At 35.7% G+C, this 20,866-nt stretch overlaps 1 protein-coding gene across 6 annotated transcripts in view; it reads left to right on the forward strand.

The window, feature by feature from the left end:
* The window catches only part of Col5a2 (collagen type V alpha 2 chain), a 309,094-nt gene that overhangs the window by 22,257 nt on the left and 265,971 nt on the right, over positions 1-20,866 (forward strand). For 5 of the 6 annotated variants that reach the window (XM_033756386.1, XM_033756384.1, XM_033756385.1 and 2 more), the window contains one exon: positions 11,764-11,939. In XM_033756386.1, coding sequence (XP_033612277.1) covers positions 11,884-11,939 — 56 coding nt within the window. In that variant the 5' untranslated portion in view covers positions 11,764-11,883. Of the gene's footprint in view, positions 1-11,763; positions 11,940-20,866 lie in introns of those variants that run through there. The other variant, XM_033756388.1, reaches the window with a different exon arrangement.

Here is a 20,866-nt window from a genome sequence, read left to right on the forward strand (position 1 = left end):
TTTTTTTTTTTTTTTTTTGGTACTGGGGATTGAACTAGGGTCCTTGCGCTTGCAAGGCAGGCCATCGAACTGCTGAGCTAAATCCCAGGCCCTGGATTCAGGCATTTTAACGACACTAGAAAAGATAAATTTCTGCAATGTTATAAAAGTACTTAGTCATATTTTCCCACTAAGAGCTTTCTGTATATTTTTTGTTATTTTCTGGCTCTAAAAGTTGGTGGTGAATTGTTTGAGCCTCCCTTAACTTCTTTCTTCTTTATTTATTTTCTCAGAGAAAGGGTGGATTCTTTGGTCAATAATGCTTTAAAAAATTTTCCATTGGTAACACAGACAAATTATTGGATAGTATAAATACATGTATAAAACACAATGAAATATATATTAAATTTTTAATTGTGCTTTTACCATTTAAAAATTAACTCTTGGCTTAAAGATGGAATATATCATTGGGCTTTTCACTTAAAAACTAAGGCCCAAATATTTTATGTTTATGACTCTGCAAGTCCTCCAGTAATAACTACTTATGAGAGTGATATGCTTAGCTACTGCAACTCTTTCACTACTTGACACCACTAGGGGTGTTCTAAAATCCATAAGCCACCAGTGCATATTGAACAAGTCTGGTTAAATAAATGATGACATAACTACTGAGGAAATAGAGTGAATCAAGAGAAGATCATTTGCATAATGTTAGTGATTTCCCGTTAGCAAAAACCTTGATCTTATTTACTTTCTTTATGAGTAGAGTTATAGAAGGTGTGTCTTACAATGCAAGATTCTTAGCTTTGTTCAGTATTAGTGGGTAAAACAGAGTGAAAGAATCGTCAGTGTGATGTGCTAGATAGTGACCTTGGAGTTATGCAACTAGAATTAAATTTTAGCTTTGTCATTTACTGTGAAAAGTTGGTATGTATTTAACATCTCTGAATCTTGATTTCTTTATATTTATAATACGATAATGGCCCATCTATTCCAAGAATTAAAAGAAATAATGTATATCAAGTATTAAGGACAAGAGAACTCTTGGTTATTCCAAATTCCAATTTTGAAGAATATTTGATTTTAACTTAAATACTTCTCTACCCTGCTAATCTGTGGCTTTTAATAATGAGATGTCAGTTTTATTTGGTACTGAGGATCAAACTCGGGCCCCTGCTCTTGCAAGGTAGGTGCAAGGACCACTGAGCTAAATCCCCAGCCCTGAGATGTCAGTTTTATAGCTTGACAGTTTGGCTACCAGAACCTAAGGATCTTGTCTTCATCCAGCTTTAAAAAATGTTGGCAGAATGCAAAATTAATATACTTTCAGCTGTTAAATGTTCTAGTAACATAAGAATAGTTATTAGAGGAAGGCATTACCCTGTGAATTTTCAGTGATTCCAGTGAAATAGTTTGGGAATTTCAGTGGAACTGTAGCCTTGAATCATTTACTTGCCTTTCATAAAAATTGCCTGAAAATTTTACTGAGTATGAGGATTATCTAAAGATTGTAATCCATCTGCATACTGGTCCTTGGCACCTATAAGTTTCAAGAGGTCAACAAACTCCCTGAAATTGTGTGCAGAGTTACTGTTCTGTGTATTCACAACTCAAATAGAAATCAGAAGCACTTTCTTAGCTACTCTGACAATTGTCCTTGGGAGAAATCAGGTGAAAAGATTATTTCTTTAGACTATGTGAGCTTAGCCTAAGAAATAATACCTTTCATTGAGTTTTGTTTCAACAATATGCCCATATAATGTAATAAAATAAGTAATAGCCATATATTTTTCCACAGGAAACACTATAGATATAAATACTGACAGTAAAGTCTCACATGTGATGATCTTTTAAGAAAAGTTTTCTTTTAGAATCCAGCACCAGAAAAAGCTTTCTCTTACTAGTGCAGCACCAGCTTCTTTTTTCTTTCAGTACTGGGATTGAACCCAGGGTCATCACATTGATCTGCATCACCAGTTCTTCTATTTTTTTTTTTGTTTGTTTGTTTGTTTTGGGAGAAGGTCTTCCTAAGTCAGTAAGTTTAAAAGGCTAGGTTCAAATTTTCAATCCTCCTGCCTCAGCCTCCCTGTGTTGAGATTTCAGGTTAGTGCCTCTATACTTCATTCTTTTCCTTTTTAAGTAATAAGAATTCAATTACTCAGTCTTTGTTTCATTTTTACCTTATTTTCAGGCAACCAAAAATAAGAATGTAAGCCAAATGAAAGCATCTAAGTTACCCTTATAACAGGACATATTTATTTCATCTATTCAATAGCAACTGTTTTCTATCCACAATTACATTTTATTATATATGTTTTTATTATAAACTGCCTTAAATCATCTATGAAAACCATGAGACATAATAGATGTGCATTAAAAAAGAAATTACCTTTCAAACTGATGTATGGATTAAAGGAGAACATTTTCCTAATTACAATGAAGAAGGGAAATACATTCTTGAAGTAAGAGAGCATGGCCGTAAAGGCTGAAAACTTATTTTATAATAAAATCATCACCGTCTGAGTCGGTCAGGTCTCTCCTGAAAGGGCCTTTCCCAGCTGTTGGGTGCCACTACGGCTGTAAGAAGTAGGTCAGCTGTGACTCGTAAGCGAACTTCAGGTATTTCAGAGCAATCCAGCTCATTTAGGAACACAGGTTGCTGCATGATGGATTAATGAAAAGAAAAAACCCCAATGCCACTCATGTGTCCATTCTGTAATAATGTATGATTCTTTTTCTTTTAAGGCAAGTTCTTTCACTTTTGGCTTCACTTTCCCCTGGGACTGGGGAAGAAGGGAGAGGACAGAGGGAGTAGAGTTCATAAATACAGAAGCTGTAGTTGGATTTTCAGAGATGGTTGAATTAAGACTTTGGTAATAGAGTTGACAGATCAGTGTGGATTTAAGAAAGGGTCTGGGTTATACCTGGATTCAGTTTGGGTGAATGATTTATTTAAACCTTCATGTATTTAGTCAAAATGTAGTTGTTGAGTTTCCATGCTGTGTAAGTACTTCTCCAGAGACTGGGAGTATGGATACGAAAGCGCCATTGCTTTTTGCTTTTGAGGCTCCCTTATATATGCAGTATACGGGGAATTAATACCTCTTTCGCTAACTTCTGAGAAGAACAGAGGTTTGTACGAAGTGCTCCAGGATACAGAGGTTAAGATGAACCCAAGTTCAGAGATGGCTTCAGAAGATTCTGTTCCGACCTGGATCTTTACAAATCATTGAAACTATGAAGTATTTCAATGGCAGTGCAGCGGAAGAGAATGGTTTTCCAGTATCTGGGAATATGAAAAGCCATTGCGTTCTTGGGTCCTATCCAGCAGGGCTGTAATTCAACCTGTGTTTTGATGGGCACAGGCTAGAAAACAGCAGAGGATGTAGCTGAGGATTTGGGAACACATTGTAAGGGGTGTTGAGCATTTGGGTCTTGATCATTTTGAGGTGTTGGGACTTTTTCTTGTAGGATAACATGAGCCTCACTCACATGGCCCTCATGCACTGAAACAATGAGGTGTGTATTAGTTACATTTTATAATTCTAACACAAAATAATAAAATCTGCTATTTATTTTGACCATTCAGATTTGTTTTCAACCTACATTTTACCAACAACACCTGATATAAATGATAAAGAGGTACATAATGCCTTTGTCTTGCCTTATGGATGACTGCTTATTCTAAATAATTCGGGTAACTAAAGCAATTTTCCTGTGTTAGTGATTAGTGAAGGAAAAGCGGAATACTTGTTCCAATATTTAGTTCATTTAATCAAGAACTGCTAGCCATTGGATTTTTGCAACTGCACAGAAAATATAAATTCAAACATCTACAAACCTTCCTGTACCAGCATATACAAATACAGCATCTTTACATTCCTGTTCAACTTTTATAGAGTAGTAGCTGTTACCTGTAGCACTGTTTGGAAAGATTGTGGGCTGCTGCAGAGAGAAAGAGTGCTACAGTTGCTTAGCAGTATCTTCCATGTGCCAGACAGAAAAAAAGACTTGTAGCCACATTTCTTTATCCTTGGTTATATACACTTTGAGAGAGGTCAAGATTTGCTACTTATGCCACAGATGTATTCTATCTTGTTAAAAAAATATCAAAGATATGGTTGAAAGTTAGTCAACTGGGTAGGGGGGCTGGTCCGTCTTAAATCTGATTCAGGATGAATGCTGGAAGAAACAAAGTATGTGGTAATGAACTAATTAAATCATGTATTCATTATTAATGGTAGATGACGAAGGGTAGGTAGATGAAGGGAGACTTAAGATCTTAAAGGTAAAGTGCCAGATCTTCACATGTGGTCAAAAGCTGAAACTAATACACAGGTGAAGGGCAAAGATTATAAGCATTACGAATTCAATGCAAAAGTATACAATAATGGAGAGTTGAAGAATAAAATAAGGAGTAATATTTTCTTGGGGCTAGGAAAGCAGCATTTACTTACACACATGGTAGAAAAGCTAGATTCATGAAGTTGTCATGTGTGCCAGCAAAACAGAAAAGAGAGAAAACAGCTCATTTTCTCTGTGGGGGACAGGAAGAGTGGAAGCCAAGTTGAAGTTTGGGCTGAGTTGAAAGCTTCCCCAGGAAGGGTTGGAGATTTCTTTCCACTGTTCTGACCTTTACTGATCTTGGAATTTTGTTAATATGCTAGTAGAAAGGGTCATGAATAAAACACATTTTTCCTTTCTACTTACTTTCTTCTGGGTTCCAGATGGCTGTTATTATTTTCATGTATCATAATTTTTATGGATTTGTGTGGCTTATTAACTACTTTGGATGCATCTTGAAGCAAGATTTTGGACTCTTTAATCATGTGGTCCCTTCCAGACCTTTATATACTGTAAAAATAGCTAATACTGTATTTGGAAAATTTCCCTGTATCCTAAAAGCTTGGATAATTTGATAAACATTCTTCCTATAAGGACTTAACATCAATGAACATTGTACAACATATAAACAGATGATGGACACAATATTAGTGACAGAGGAACCTATTATCTTCATTTGAAGATAAAGAATCATGAAAACAGCTATTAATAATATGCATATATTATTCATGAAATCAAAGATGGGATTACAAGACTAGCAAAGTGTAGTTATTAATTTGATAAATAAGATTGTTATAAAAATAAAAAATAGTTATTTGATATTTTGCTTATATTATGCTCATTTAAGTTATCTTAATAATTACATTTTATACCTTAATTTACCTCTGTAGAGATATCCTTAAATAAAGATTTTCAGAATGTCTTTTTCCATGTTTTTATTGGGTTGAGGCTTGCATTTCCTCTAAATCATGTTCTTCATATAAGTAAAAATGCATGCATATATTTACAAATATATTTGAGTACATCTATAACTTGGCATATGATTTATATTTACATTTTGTTCAGATTTATATTACAAGAACATTTTGATAAAATTAAGTCCCCTTAGAGTCATACTGTGTGAATTTTTATTGGACATTAAGGAATTTCATTCCTTTTTGTTATATAGAGACCAAAAGTGTGAAAGGAAAAATCTGAAAACTATTATACACTGATGATTTATATTTGTTTAGATTATGTATTAATCACTAGCTGCCCTAGTTCACATTATCCTTAACCTAAACCATACATTTTGGAGAACATAGATGTATCTGTACATTCAGCTTGGATTTTTGAAAGGAGACACTTTTAAGTCATAACACAAAACAATTCTTCATAGAAAGTCCTTGAAGATTCTGACTGTGGTTTCATTTTGTGCCTTCCATATAATGTTGATAAATAAGTAGATCTCTGATAATTTTTGGAGCAATGTATCCATGAAGAGGACACATTTTGTAAACATGTTTTCCCAGTTATTCAACAAAATCGGTTCTTCAGTCATCATTTCTTTAAATATGATAAGTGAAATTCATGAAAGTATTTTGAGGTAATGGTCAATTTGTTTCTAAGAGTGATTTTAAAACTTAAAAAAAGGTAAAATTGGATCAAAGTAATGTCAACAACGTTAGTGCTCTGAATATTTTCCTCTGGGGAAAAAAGATCTAATCTTTTAGATAGCCGTTAGAAAAGACTAAAATATGTGAAAAATAGTAATTTAATTAATTTAATATTTAGAGAAATCTATGTCCTACCAGTGTCTTATCACTATTGCATTGTGTATCATTTAATTTCTCATTGTTTAATTCCTTTACAAAATTCTCCCAAGCCCTAATTGTCCTATGACCTGATATATTTTGATGCCTGCTTTCCCAGATAGAGTTCATAAAGGGTGTCTGCTATTTTTCATAGGAAATTTGCCTTAACAAAAATGCAATTGAAATCAAGGATAACTCCTCTTCCTTTGTGCCTATTCACAGTAAAAGTCAACAACATGTCCCATTGCTTTTAAAAAAGTTCAGAATTGGTGTCTGGAAGCCATGCCATGACCTTATTAGTTACATGGGGATTAAAGGCATTTCCTGGGTTGCAGATGTTTTTGTTTATAGGTTAGAAGAATCACGGACTTTTTCCTCTATTTTTTCTTATTTTCTCTCTTCTCTCTGTCTTCTTTCCACCAGCTGCATTATCTCTGTGCTCCCTTAAGATTTAAGTTTCTCATATTGAAAAACTTAGTTTCTCATGATTCTGAGGCCCAGCATACATATATATGTCCTTTCCACGTTTCTTTGCAGTTATTTCTCATTATTGTTATTTATAGGAATATTTTTCAGAGATTGATTATTTATGGCTATCTAATAAGCCTGGAACAAAGAAAATGATAAAAGGCTTTTAGCTACCGGAAACTCATAAAACAGAAATATCAATTTGAATGAAAGAACATATGCTTGTTTTGAAAAGAAGAAGTCAGAGAGGGTCCCCTCCTTTGTGCGTCCATATCCCTCAGGGGATGAGGTGAAATTTTCTTCAACTAATTTTCCTCTTGGCTGGTGAATATTTGAAAAACAGAAATTTAGCTACCTTTGTCACTATTGAGCTTAGCCTAATTTGTGGTCTGTAAGATGATTCATAAATATTTGTTGAGCTGAAAAGAATCTTTTGTAGCTATTGAGGAATGACTGTAAAAACACTGTAAGGTTTGGGACTGAAAGGTTATTATAAAAATTAAAAGAGTCATATATTTCCCTTTGAGATATTAATGTCTACTTAACTTGAACAGAAAAAGGGCATCCTTTAGGGGAGAAAGTGAGGTAATACAGAAATTATTTTGCCATGAAATGATCCAGAACAATCCAGATTCTGAAGTTAGTGCCAAGTGTAACATATGAAAACTGTTTTATAAAATATGTCAGCTTTCCCAAAATATGAAGTCATTGCATTTGCCACTAAGTGATTGGCTTGCAACATTCACTTTCTGCAACTCTACTAACTTCAGATGAGGGTGGTGTGAGTTTAAGAAATAAATCTTGCTTGTACAGATATAATAGAAGTCTACAAACAGAACATAGCTTAATGACTTAATGGCAACAAGCCTTGTCCTTTGAAATTTAATTTTTAAATATACCTACTTATTCAAAAGTGCTTCATCAGAATAAAAAAGGGGTACTTTCCACTTTACAATTATTTTTGGAAAAAAAATCTAAACTGTTTTTGGTGATCACAGGTACTTTGTAAAATGCTTAAAGAATATATAAGGTCTTAAAAATGAAAAAAATCCTGCTAATCTATTTCTATAAATATTACTATAGTTTTTAACATATAATACCAAAGGATTTGCATATGTAGAGAAATTATAAAAGATGCATTTTTATCAATTTTCAGTGTTTTATAACAATAATACAGTGTGCAATTATGGGATATTAAATAGCTTGGAAAAAACTGCATAAATACCTTAAAGTATATCCACAGAATAGCAATACACAGTTTAGATAATCTTGAAGTCAATTGCAAATGTTTTACTGAATTGAAAGTAAGAATTTAGTGGATAAAAATAATAATATATTGACCATTATGTACTAATAATCTCAGGAAATTAAGTCTCTATGAATATTAGACTGCTCTGAGTGCTTTTCTATGTTTTCTACTCATTAATTTAATTCTTGTCCCATCTCAGTGGAGTGGGATTTCCATTTTACAGGTCAAAAATTGAGAGTTAGAGGTGAAGTAGTTTGTTCTGTAACTTAACGCTAACAAACAGTAGAGCAGCATTAACTTTTTAAGCACAATTAACTTACTGTCAAAGTTTGAGTTAATATATAATTTAATTTTTTAAACTATAAGAGATATAACTTATTAGAATGTAAGCACCAAGAGAACAGAAACTCCTGCCTTTCTCCTTTTAGGCACAAAGTAAACTTACATTTTTTTGAGTGATAAATAAATGAATCATATATCATACTGTCAGCCTTAGCTTTTTCCCAGCAGCCATAGCTGACCACATCCCCTTTCCATTAGTGTTTACATTCCAGTAAGCACAGGCAATTAATAAGTGTATCAGCCAGCTTTTCTGTCACTGCCACTAAACATTCAACATTGCAATTTAAAAGAAAAATTAACTTTGGCTCACAGTTTCAGTGGGTTTAGTCCATGGTCATCAGGCTTCTGGGCTGGAAAGGCACGGTGAAAGGGCATAGTGGAAGAGAGCTGCTCAGGCCATGGCTTCTAGGAAGCTGAGAGAACGGGGAGGAGCCAGGGACAAGAATACACCCTTCCAGGTCAGGCCTCTAGTGACCACATCCAATCAGGCCCCACCTCCCAACAGCACATTTAGCTAGTGAGCTCATCAGTGGATGACTCCAGTGATGAGTATAGGTCCCCCATGATCCAGTCACTTCCTAAAAATGAGACTTTGGGAGCACATTTGAGATCTAAACCATAACAAGAAGTTAAGAAATGGTATGATTTCAGAAATGGTATAAGAATTAAATTAATGGTTGCTAAGCATCAAGTGGGGATAGATCTGGAATCCAAAATGTACCTTCTTACTTCAGGCCTCATTGTTTTTTCAGCTTAAATACACTGCCTATTCCTAAAACCCCAAATAAAGCAATAGGGAGAGGAGATCAGCAAAAGTGTGGTTAGAGATAGAGAGGGGAGAATCATAATTTCTTAGGTGACAGAGAAAGCTAAAGGGAGCGGAGAAGCATTTGGAGCCCATCGTAGTAGAGTATCTGACCTGTTAAGAGAATCAGCCAACTAATGAAAAGCACAGGGAATGATGGTATAAGCTACATGTTTCTTATTATTAGTACAATGTATAGGCAAAGCAAAGACAGTATGTTATCACATGAGGCTTATGGCCTTCAGTCAAAGCTTGAGGATGAATAGAGTGCACACTACAGTTCAGCTACGTACTGAGATGCTTGTCCTTAGTAGGCAAGTAGCAAACATTGGAGAAGCAACACAAAACAACTCCATGTTGCTAGATAAAAGTCACAGTGAAATTTACTTTTTCCCATGGAGCTATTGCAAATACATCTGAACATATGTTTTGGAATCATGTAATTTCCTAGAAATGACCAAGACTTCATTTAGGCACACATTGCAGAACAATAGCTTTCATTTTATCTGTACAAACATCCTCCTGTTACAATGACTGCAATTCATAGTAATAAAAGTATTTTTCCCTGGTGTTGGGGATTGAGGGACGGGCCTTCAGCATGGTAAGCAAGTGTTCTGCCACTGAACTGAGCTACCCTCCAGTCTTTTATTTATTATTTTATTTTGAGAAGGGCCTCCCTAAATGACCTTGGCTAACTTCAAACTTGTGATCCTTCTGCCTCACCCTCCAGAGTCGCTTCATTTACAGGTACAGATCACTATACTTGGCATAAAATTGAACAACAGACATCTAAGCCAGGACATGTAGATATTTTAAAAGCTTTTAGAAAGAAGTTGGAAGAGTCATAATCAAAACAAATGTAACAGTCTTCCCCCAAAGACAAGTATCAGATTGATAAAAAAGCAAAAATGAAATGAGTTATAACCTTCATAGAAAATATAAATTGAAGGCAAAGGAACATGGAAAGTTTGAAAAGGCTGAAAAAAAAGATCAGCAAATCCCAACAAGAAAAAAAAATTGTATAGCTGAACTAATGTCAAACTAAATATTTTAATATTGTTAGAGGATATTGATGTTACTCAAAAGAACTTGACAGCTTTCAAGTAGCCAAATTTTCTTAGGCCATTTAAAAATATATATTTATAATATTTTTGAATGTTGGTACATATTCTAACTTGTCTTTGGCAAATGATAATAATTTTCGTCTAGTTTGCTACAGATGCTTATGTACTTTATGTTTTATTTTATCTGAACCTATGTTTAAATTCTGGATTTAAATATGTTATCTAGACAGAATAAATTTAGTATTATTATTTGATTGTCGGTAACAAGACGAACACATTCTTATGATACAAATGAAATCATTTCTGTTGACTTAATTTCAGTGGATGTATGACTTTTATTCACTAGTGAGGAAGTAATTTTACAAGAATGAAATATCAGGCATAATCCTCTACGTTTTTCTTTATGGTCACGTAATAGGCAGTTGATTACTCAGATGCTTATGTACTTTATGTTTTATTTTATCTGAACCTATGTTTAAATTCTGGATTTAAATATGTTATCTAGACAGAATAAATTTAGTATTATTATTTGATTGTCGGTAACAAGACGAACACATTCTTATGATACAAATGAAATCATTTCTGTTGACTTAATTTCAGTGGATGTATGACCTTTTATTCACTAGTGAGGAAGTAATTTTACAAGAATGAAATATCAGGCATAATCCTCTACTTTTTTCTTTATGGTCACCTAATAGGCTGAGTTAATTACCGTACATGGGTCAGCTAATTCACTCTGCCCTAACAAAATGGACAGGGCATAGATTGTGTCAGGTACTAGGGAGGGAGAGAGGCTCTATGGTGGCAGATGAACTAAGGACTTCCTTTAGGTGTATGCCTATCCTGCTCCTTCCAACATTTTTGCTCCTGTATTGACTGTTACTTTTATGAAGTTAAATCAGTACCATAACATCTAACTTCATTTGTTGGCTCTATTCTGTGCTGTTGATGTTACATAATAGACTGTTAAAAAGTTCTGTTCTGTAAGATAGGTTGACTTCTGCGTTAGGTAATAAATGCAGAAAATACATTAGAAAGATTTAAACTGTTAAATGATTTTGGTGTTTTCTTATATGTTAATTGGTCTCTTTGTGGTGAATTCTGGTAGAATCCCATTTATTTCCTCTGAATCCAGTAATTTTTCTTAACATATTCCATCTGATGTATATTGAGCAGTGTGATATACAGCAGCTCTTCTGTACACCAGTGGCCATCCACAGGATGGAACAGTTTTCATGAAGCTATTATGATGGTAATGAGATACCTAAAGAGCTCCGAGCAATCAAGTGAGACACTACATTTAAGCCTACTGTTAGACTGCAATACAAGGATAACCTGGCTTACTGTGCTCTAAATGGGCCTATCTTTTTCTCTTTTGGTCGCAAGTTTATTCCTTTCTTAAAAATCAAGATGACAATAATTGAGGTCCCTCATTCATTCACATGTTTACTATGAATTGAGAGAAAGAAAATGCGATTATTTTTCACTTGGTAAACTGGAATGAGGATGAGGGTGGAGGGATTGTAATAGGTAATGAAGGCTGAAGTGTTTGACAATCGTTGCTATAGATTAAGATATTTGTTGCTCTAATTGCTCACCTTATCACCACATTCTCCAACCATGAAGCAAGCTTCTCACATATATGTATGCATGTGTGCTTGTGTTCAAGAAATGCTAAACCTGTAAGATTGCCTGAAAATTTGTTTTATCTCTTTACAGTTACTCTCAATGGCTCACTGACTGAAGAGGAGCTTCTTTTTGTTGTTGATCCCCACCCCACGTATTGGTCACACACAGGGAATCAAGGAATGGGAACTTAGTGCTGCTACACCAGCTCTCATGGAATTAGCTCGACTTCCTGATTATATCATAGTCATGGCCTTTTTCAAATTGAGGTTAGTCTCATATTTTTTCCCTCTATCTTTGGCTACTTGCTTTTATATAAAATCAGGCTTTTTTTTTGAGAAATATTTTACCTAAGTCTTTCTGTGCTCTCAAATTCTCCTAATGTTTGATGACCTTCACAGTTTTTAGGAATGCTAACCAAGTATTTTGTAGGGTGTTGGAATTTGTCTGTTTTTCTTATGATTAGATTGGGGCCATGTTTTGGTGAAGGAGGATCACAATATAAAGTGCTGTTTTCATCACACTATTTCAAGGAGATAGTGCTTGTCTGGTTTCTCCTGTATCTCCTTTTTTAGCCCTTGTAGTCTTTGGAAGGAAGTCACTATATGCAGGCCACACCTGAGTGGGGATTGGTACATCTGCTCTTGATGATAGAGTATCTGTATAACTGTTTGATTATTTTGTATAGACTCATGGCTATTTATTTTGTGCTTTATGGCATAATCTGGTACTACTCTGTACAGTTTCTCTATCTAATTGTTCCAGTTTTGGTCATCAGGAGCTTTTCCTCTTTGCTCCTGATGCCCTTTGACATGATACAACCACACATGATTTTTTTGTTTTTGCTTTTGTTTTTAATAGCATTTGTGGCATTAGGGGGTATTCCAGGATCATTGCAGGTTTCCTGCTTCAGTCTTACAATCAGCCTGTTATTCTATAGATTCCTGGCTCTTTTTAATGGAAAATGCTATTAAAAACAAAGATCTGGGTGCTAAGTGTTCTTGTTGCTACTTGAATTTTGTATTTAGTACCTCTCAGCTTAAAGAGCAAGGAAATCATGTAGACATACTAACCTATACAATCACAGATATCTGCAAATGTTTCCATATGTAGTCATTTGCATTTATATTAAACTAAACATGTATTTATATTGAGTGAATTCACCAACTCAAATCCATCACCACATGTATTTTCTACCTGATTCCCTTTGCTTATCTGTAAGTTCCCACACCGAAGTGAAAAACCTGGCCTCCACCATCAGCCATATATTGACTTTATTCAATTCCACGTTCGTGTGGCAGTATCAGAATTATTAACCCCTTTACCTGTGGGAAGCAACTTTATTGACAGAACTACAGTGCTTATGTACTGTTACTGTTGTCTTTAGTGTTTTATACTTTGCTCATTTCCAAAGATACTTAGGTCAGCACCTCTTCTCCCCACCTCTTTACTGAGATTGTTTTGTATATTTGCAAGGCAGTTAGATTCCCTTGTCAGAGTCTCTGTTCCTTCTTGGGATTCCCTGGCTTCACTAGACTTAAAAACATTTTGCAGTCATTCATTTTTCACCCTTTGGATGTAAAGTTCTATTGATTTTGACAAGAGCATAATATCATATATTCACTCACCATTAAGATATTATACTAATGGTTTCAGCACTCTGCACATTTCTGTACTTCATCTTTCATCTTTCTCCTTTCCTTAGATTTCCAGAAGCCACTGATAGCTTTTGCTGTCTCTGGAGTCTTATCTTTTTTAGAATGGAATCCGTCAGTCTGTAGTTCTTTTCAAACCGACGTTTGGTACTTACCAGTATGTATGCAAGGTTCCTTCATATCTTTTCTTGGTTTAATCTCTCATTTCGTTTTTTCATTGAGTAACTTTCCATGTATGGATGTTCAAGAGTTCATCTGTTCATTTGTTGGAGGGCATCTTTTGCTAAAAGTTTTTTGGTGATGAGGAATAAAATTGCTATAAACATTTATGTGAAGATTTTTATGTAGACATACATTTTAAAATTTGTTAAATGCCTAGGAGAGAATATTGCTAGATCAATGATAAGACTATGCTCAACTTTGTGAGAAAATTCCCAACTGTTTTCCAGAGTGCTTGTACTATCTTACATCCACCTACCATGATGTATCTTATATACAACCCAAAATGCAACTACCCCTTCCCCCAGAGTCTCAACAATTCCAGCATTTTTCAAAAGTCCAGGTTCACAGTCTCTTCTGAGACCCAACATATACTTTGAGCTGTGAAACTGTAAAAAACAAAACAAAACAAAACAAAAGCCACATTACATAATCCCAAGGAACAAAGGCACAGGGGAAACATTCCCATTTTAAAGAGAAGATAAGGGAGATAGAAAAGAATCTGACCAGTAATACTGAAAACCAGCAAGGCAAATATTAAATCCTGGAGCTCCAGGTCCAGGGCACATGGTGGTGGGACATGAGTTGCAGAGGGCATGGCTGGCCCAACCCCTGTGGCCTTTCTGGTTGTAGCCCACATGGCCTCTCTTGGCTGTCTCCAGTCCTGGCCTGCAGCTCTCCTTGGCATCTGCTCCATGTTCCTGGCATGTCCAACTTCCCGGGGTCTCCACTGTAAATCTGGATTCATTTCCCAGCTTCACACACTGTTGTCTTAAGGGCACCTTGTATGACCTCTGAGGCCTTCACTGGGTGGAAGCCTCCCCAGTCCCACAGCTCTGGTATTCTGTATGCTGGTGAATCCAGCATCACGTGCACAATTCCAAGGTCTGCCACTTGTGCAGGCAGTAGCTAGGCTACAGCAGCCTTTGAGAGCCTGGATGGCTGAGCATGGTGAGTCTCTGGGAACCAACTCCCAAAGAGGCCCTTCTCCAGCAGGGGGCCCATGAACTGTGTTCTCAAATGAAAGGTTTGCGCTTTTGAAAATAAATCTCTTTATCAGAGATATTTTTGCAAACATTTTTCCAAACTGTTAACTATCTTTTCATTGTGTAAAATAGTGTTTATTACAGAATAGAAGTTTTCAGTTTTAACAGAGTCCAACTTACGTTTTTCTTTCATTGATTGTGCTTTTAGTATTGCATCTAAAAACCCATCACTGGACCTAAGCTTACTTATATTTCCTCCTATTATCTTCTATAAGTTCATAGTTTTATTTATATCTATGGTTAATTTTGAAATAATCTTGTGAAATTTTCTTTTTTGTTTTGTTTTGTTTTTTTGCCTATGGATGCCTAATTGTTTTGGTACTACTGCTTGAAAAAATAACTTTTCTCCACTGATTAATTTGACTTCTTTGTTTAAGATTAGTTGTTTATCTTAAATGGAATATGTGTGTGTCTGTCTCTTGGTTCTCTATTCTGTTTCTTCGGCCTGTGTGTCAAGTCTGTACTGCTTTGATTGCTACAACTTTACAGGGAGTCTTGTAGCCAGGTAAAGTACATCTTTCAACTTTGTTCTCTGGTATTGTATTGCTCTGGCTGTTCTGTATATTTTAGCTTTTCAGATAAACTTTAAAATCTTTTTTAATGTCCATACAAACAGATTTCAGGTATTGTATTGACTCTATAGTTAGAAGTGAGAAAAACTGACATTTTAGTAGATTTTCTAATTCATGAAAATGTAATATACATAGTCCTTTTTTCCATTGGAACTCTTGAGATATGATCATAGTTTTATATTTCTTATCTGATAATTCTGAAATCTGTCATATCTGAGCCTGGTTCTGATGCTTGCTTTGTGCCAAAGTCTTCACATACCTGAAGTACTTTTTTTCCTCTGTTGCCTGTGGGTTTATATTAGAAGTCCTTGTTAAATAAAATCACAGTCTTCAAGGAACCAAGGAGCTGAGCTGTGTGGGCTGCCAGCAGCACCACCCCAGGCCGCTGCTGCACCTACCCCAGGCTGTGCCAGTACCTGGGTCCACACTGAAGAGGTGCTGGGGTCAGAAAGGCCATTGTTATGAGCTCCAGAAGATAGAGAAGAAGTGAAAAACAGAGAGAGGGCCTCTCTGAGGCTCCTTGATGAAAATTGCAGCCCACTGGGAAAACACGCCAGACCACCATAGTTGGTAGTTGGAGTGATCACCACCTCCATTCAGAACCTGGACTATCTTCAGGGGAAGGGCAGCTGGAGCCTGAAGTAGAACCTTTCAGAGTTCAATCCAGCAGGAGGTCAGGGAGCTCATCTGGGCCTTGCAGCCAGAAATCAGCCTGACTCTCAGTGGATTGCTGCTGGCTTCCTGAGTCTAATGGACTTAGATCAGCACACTGCTGTCTACCTTGTCTATTGTGACAGCAAAGATATACCCAAAGGAGACCCTTTATTGTTATATTTTATGTTTTTCAAAGTTAGTTTTTCTCTTATTTTTAATTTTTATATTTTTCAAATTTATTTTTTCATTTTTTATTCTTTTTATTTTTTCCTCCCCCATCTTACCTTATTCTTCATCTCTATCCCATTTGTTACTGTTTCTATCCTAATTTGGATTTCTTTTTTCTTATTTTTTTCTTCTCTCTTTTTCCTTCTCTTAATTGTCATTAGTTTTATAGGAAAGTGAATACAATTTCTAGCTTCCCTATTGCTGTTAGTTTGTTCTGTTCTTGGCTTTGCTCTATCATTGTCTTTTCCTCTTGTCTTCAGCAGTTTTCCGAAATTTTCCTGATCTTCCTGTGTTATCTGGCTTCACTTCTAACCATTCCCTATCCTTCTACCTATCTATCCCTCCCTCCCAAACTCCTTTTAAATCCTCATTCCAAAGGGTAAAGTTGTTACATTGAAGAATTTATTCACTATAAACATATTTTTGGCTAATCCTCGATTTTGATTTAATTTACATGGTTAAAGGTGATAGATTAATAGCTACCACAAATTGTCATTTTTTTTTTTTTGGTGCCAGGGATCAAACTCTGGTCCTTGCGCTTGTGAGGGAGGTGGTGGCACCCCTGAGCTAAATCCCCGGCCCTTGAACTGTCTGTCATTTTTCTAAGCTGTGCTTGATGCTGTTTTTGCTGATTGTATCATTTGGGCTAATGTGTTGTGATTGATCTAATCAATTTCCTTTCTGGTATACTGAAAATGACATTGTCTAAGAGTTATTAGAGACTCAAAACCTAAAAACCAGCTATATCTAGAAGACACCTCTGAGAAGCAGTCATTTCATAAGGGTTCTAAATAGAACAACAAAGATACTTACATTAGGCAATATTGAAGTATCAACCTGGAATTAAACCAAAAACAGGACCACCAACAAAAATAGAAATGAGAAGACCCCTAAGCAAGGAACAAACACAGATTTCCAGCTCACCAAGGGCAAATTCTGGGGTAAACAAGTGGAAAAATCTGATAATCAACTACCTGGACACCCTGAATTGATAGCACAGGAAGTAACAAAACACATGAGTGAGGCTCTAGAAAAATTCAAAGTAGAAATAATTTTCCAGATAAATACAGAGATGGTGGGCAGACTGAATGACATGATTAGAGACTCTAGAACAGAAAAGAGATTTAAAAAATAGATGAGCTCAGGACCATGATGAAAGCTAAGGAATACCCAGCATAGGAAAGAAATGGAATCCATGAAACAGATTCAAACAGATAACCAGGAGATAAAAATTTCCATTGAAAGCATTTGCAGCAAAATGAGCCAGTGTGAAAACAGAATAACAGATATAGAAGACACGATTGTGATTAGTTAGTGACCATGAAAAGAAAGATCTCTTAAAAACGGTATGGAACCATGAGAAATCAATCAAGCAGCTCCTAGGTGACACAAAGAAGAATAGCATAGACACAATAGGAGTTCATGAAAAATCAAGAGAACGTACAAATGACATAAAAAATTGTTCACAGAATGAATGACAAAAAACAAACAGAGCAAAAGAATTTGACAAACAGATAAGTGAGGCATATAGGATTCCAATTAGCTGTAATAAAAAAAAATCTCTACCTAGACATATAATAGTCAAGATCCTGGAAACCCAACAGAATAACAAAATACTACAAGCAGAGAAAAGAAACAAATCACATACAAAGGAAAGCCCATCAGAATCACAGCAGACTTTTCAACACAAACTGTCAAGTCCAGGAGAACCCAGAATGAGGTATTTCAAACCATACAAGAAAACAGCCTCCAACTTAGATTGATGTATCCTGCAAAAGTATCTTTCAAAATTGATGGGGAAATAAGATACTTCCACAACAAAGAACACCTGACAAACTTCATGAAAACCAAACCAGCACTCAAAAACTTCCAAACAAAATTCTAGAAAAAGACAATGAAGGTCGCAACTCCATGAGGCCCAACGGAGCAGTCATCAGCCAACCCAAGAGATTAAAGGGAGGGGGTGGGAATAAAAAATAAAAGAACCAACAATAGGAAAATAACATGACAAGGATAAGTCAGTACATATCAGTTATAGCCATCAATATTAATGACCCCAATTCACCAATAAAAAAAATAGACTGAATCCAACACTATGCTGTATACAAAAACACACCTAATTAAAAAAGAAATTCATAGACTGAAAGTAAAAGGAACAGAGTGTTCCACCCCCAAAACATCAGAATATACAATCATTTCAGTTGCACAAGGGTCATTCTCCAAAATAGAGCACATGCTAGTTCATAGCACATGTTTTACTAAATTCAAAAGAATTGAAGTTATTCCCTGGAAGGAAGCAAAAGACATTGAAAATCATAGCACTCTGTATTAAAAAAAAAAAAAACATTGAAGCAGATATAAGAAAGTGGAAAGATATCCCTTGTTCCTGGGTAGGAAGAACCAATAAAGTGAAAATGGCTATAGTTCCAAAACTGATATATAGATTCAATAAAATCCTAATTGAAATCTGTAGTGAACATGTAAAAGACAGAATTTAGAGACTCCATAAAACTAAAGTGTTGTAGTGAACATGTAAAACACAGAACTTAGAGACTCCATAAAACTAAAGTGAAACTGTGTGAAACCGAGTGTTAGGACAGATAAGAGTTTGCTGTGACATTTGTGGAATTCCCCCAAGACATCTGCTGTGACATGTGATTGCGTGTTTGAAATGATTAATGATGTAATAGAGAGAGTCAAGGCGCTAAAACATATGGATGTATTAGATAGAGATGAGTTGGGGTATAAAAGACCCCGGAATTTGACATCGAGGAGAGCACCTCACGGTGACTCTCGAAGATTGGCGGAGCACGCTGCCGGTCGAGCCCAGCAGTCATCGGACCGAGATCCGAGACCAGAGCATGTCGCACCCTAGATCCGAGACCAGAGCATGTCGCACCCTCGAACCTGACATCGGAAACTCCACGCCGGACCGCCACGACGGACCAGGTCGTATTATCATGAACTTAAGAACTGACTATGAGCTGGGGCGAAACTATGTTAACATCAGCATTTAGCGAGTGGCTAGTACCACTCTTAACATTAATTGTACTAGCTGCATTGTGTTATTACGTGTGTTGCTGTCAATATTAAAGGAGATGTTATGAGAAAGACATATCATTTGCCTGCTAACTTTTATGCTCGCGACATGCAGAGAAAAGAAACAAATCACATACAAAGGAAAGCCCATCAGAATCACAGCAGACTTTTCAACACAAACTGTCAAGTCCAGGAGAACCCAGTAAAATCCCAACAGTATATTTTACAGAACTAGAGAAAATAATCCAAAAATTCATTTGCATCCAGAAGAGACCTAGAATAGCAAAATCAATGCTAGGCAACAGAGACATGACAATGGGTATCCCAAACCCCAACTTGAAGGTATACTACAAAGCTACTGTGATAAAAACAGCACAGTACTGGCAAAGAAACATACCCAAAGATCAGTGGAATAAATTAGAAGTAATTGATGGGGAAATAAGATACTTCCACAACAAAGAACACCTGACAAACTTCATGAAAACCAAATCAGCACTCAAAAAATTCCAAACAAAATTCTAGGAAAAGACAATGAAGGTCACAACTCCATGAGGCCCAACGGAGCAGTCATCAGCCAACCCAAGAGATTAAAGGGAGGGGGTGGGAATAAAAAATAAAAGAACCAACAATAGGAAAATAACATGACAAGGATAAGTCAGTACATATCAGTTATAGCCATCAATATTAATGACCCCAATTCACCAATAAAAAAAATAGACTGAATCCAACACTATGCTGTATACAAAAACACACCTAATTAAAAAAGAAATTCATAGACTGAAAGTAAAAGGAACAGAGTGTTCCACCCCCAAAACATCAGAATATACAATCATTTCAGTTGCACAAGGGTCATTCTCCAAAATAGAGCACATGCTAGTTCATAGCACATGTTTTACTAAATTCAAAAGAATTGAAGTTATTCCCTGGAAGGAAGCAAAAGACATTGAAAATCATAGCACTCTGTATTAAAAAAAAAAAAAACATTGAAGCAGATATAAGAAAGTGGAAAGATATCCCTTGTTCCTGGGTAGGAAGAACCAATAAAGTGAAAATGGCTATAGTTCCAAAACTGATATATAGATTCAATAAAATCCTAATTGAAATCCCAACAGTATATTTTACAGAACTAGAGAAAATAATCCAAAAATTCATTTGCATCCAGAAGAGACCTAGAATAGCAAAATCAATGCTAGGCAACAGAGACATGACAGTGGGTATCCCAAACCCCAACTTGAAGGTATACTACAAAGCTACTGTGATAAAAACAGCACAGTACTGGCAAAGAAACATACCCAAAGATCAGTGGAATAAATTAGAAGATGCAGAAACAACTCCAGACATACTTAGATACCTCATCTTTGACAAAGGAGCCAACTATCTTCCGGGGAGGAAAGATAGCCTCTTCAACAAATTGTGTTGGAAAAACTGGATTTCAACATGCCAGAGATTAAAACTAGATCCCTATCTTTTACTATTCACTAAATTAAAATTGAAGTATGCAGAAACAACTCCAGACATACTTAGATACCTCATCTTTGACAAAGGAGCCAACTATCTTCCGGGGAGGAAAGATAGCCTCTTCAACAAATTGTGTTGGAAAAACTGGATTTCAACATGCCAGAGATTAAAACTAGATCCCTATCTTTTACTATTCACTAAATTAAAATTGAAGTGGATTAAATAACTAAATATTAAAATAAAAACACTAAACTTGATGGAAGATAAGTTAGGTAGAACTCTTGAAGACATTGCCATAGGAAATGACTTTATGAACAAAAGTTCA

The sequence above is a fragment of the Fukomys damarensis genome, unplaced genomic scaffold, assembly GCF_012274545.1.
Source record: "Fukomys damarensis isolate Sample0158 unplaced genomic scaffold, DMR_v1.0_HiC HiC_scaffold_26, whole genome shotgun sequence".
Lineage (NCBI taxonomy): Eukaryota > Metazoa > Chordata > Mammalia > Rodentia > Bathyergidae > Fukomys > Fukomys damarensis.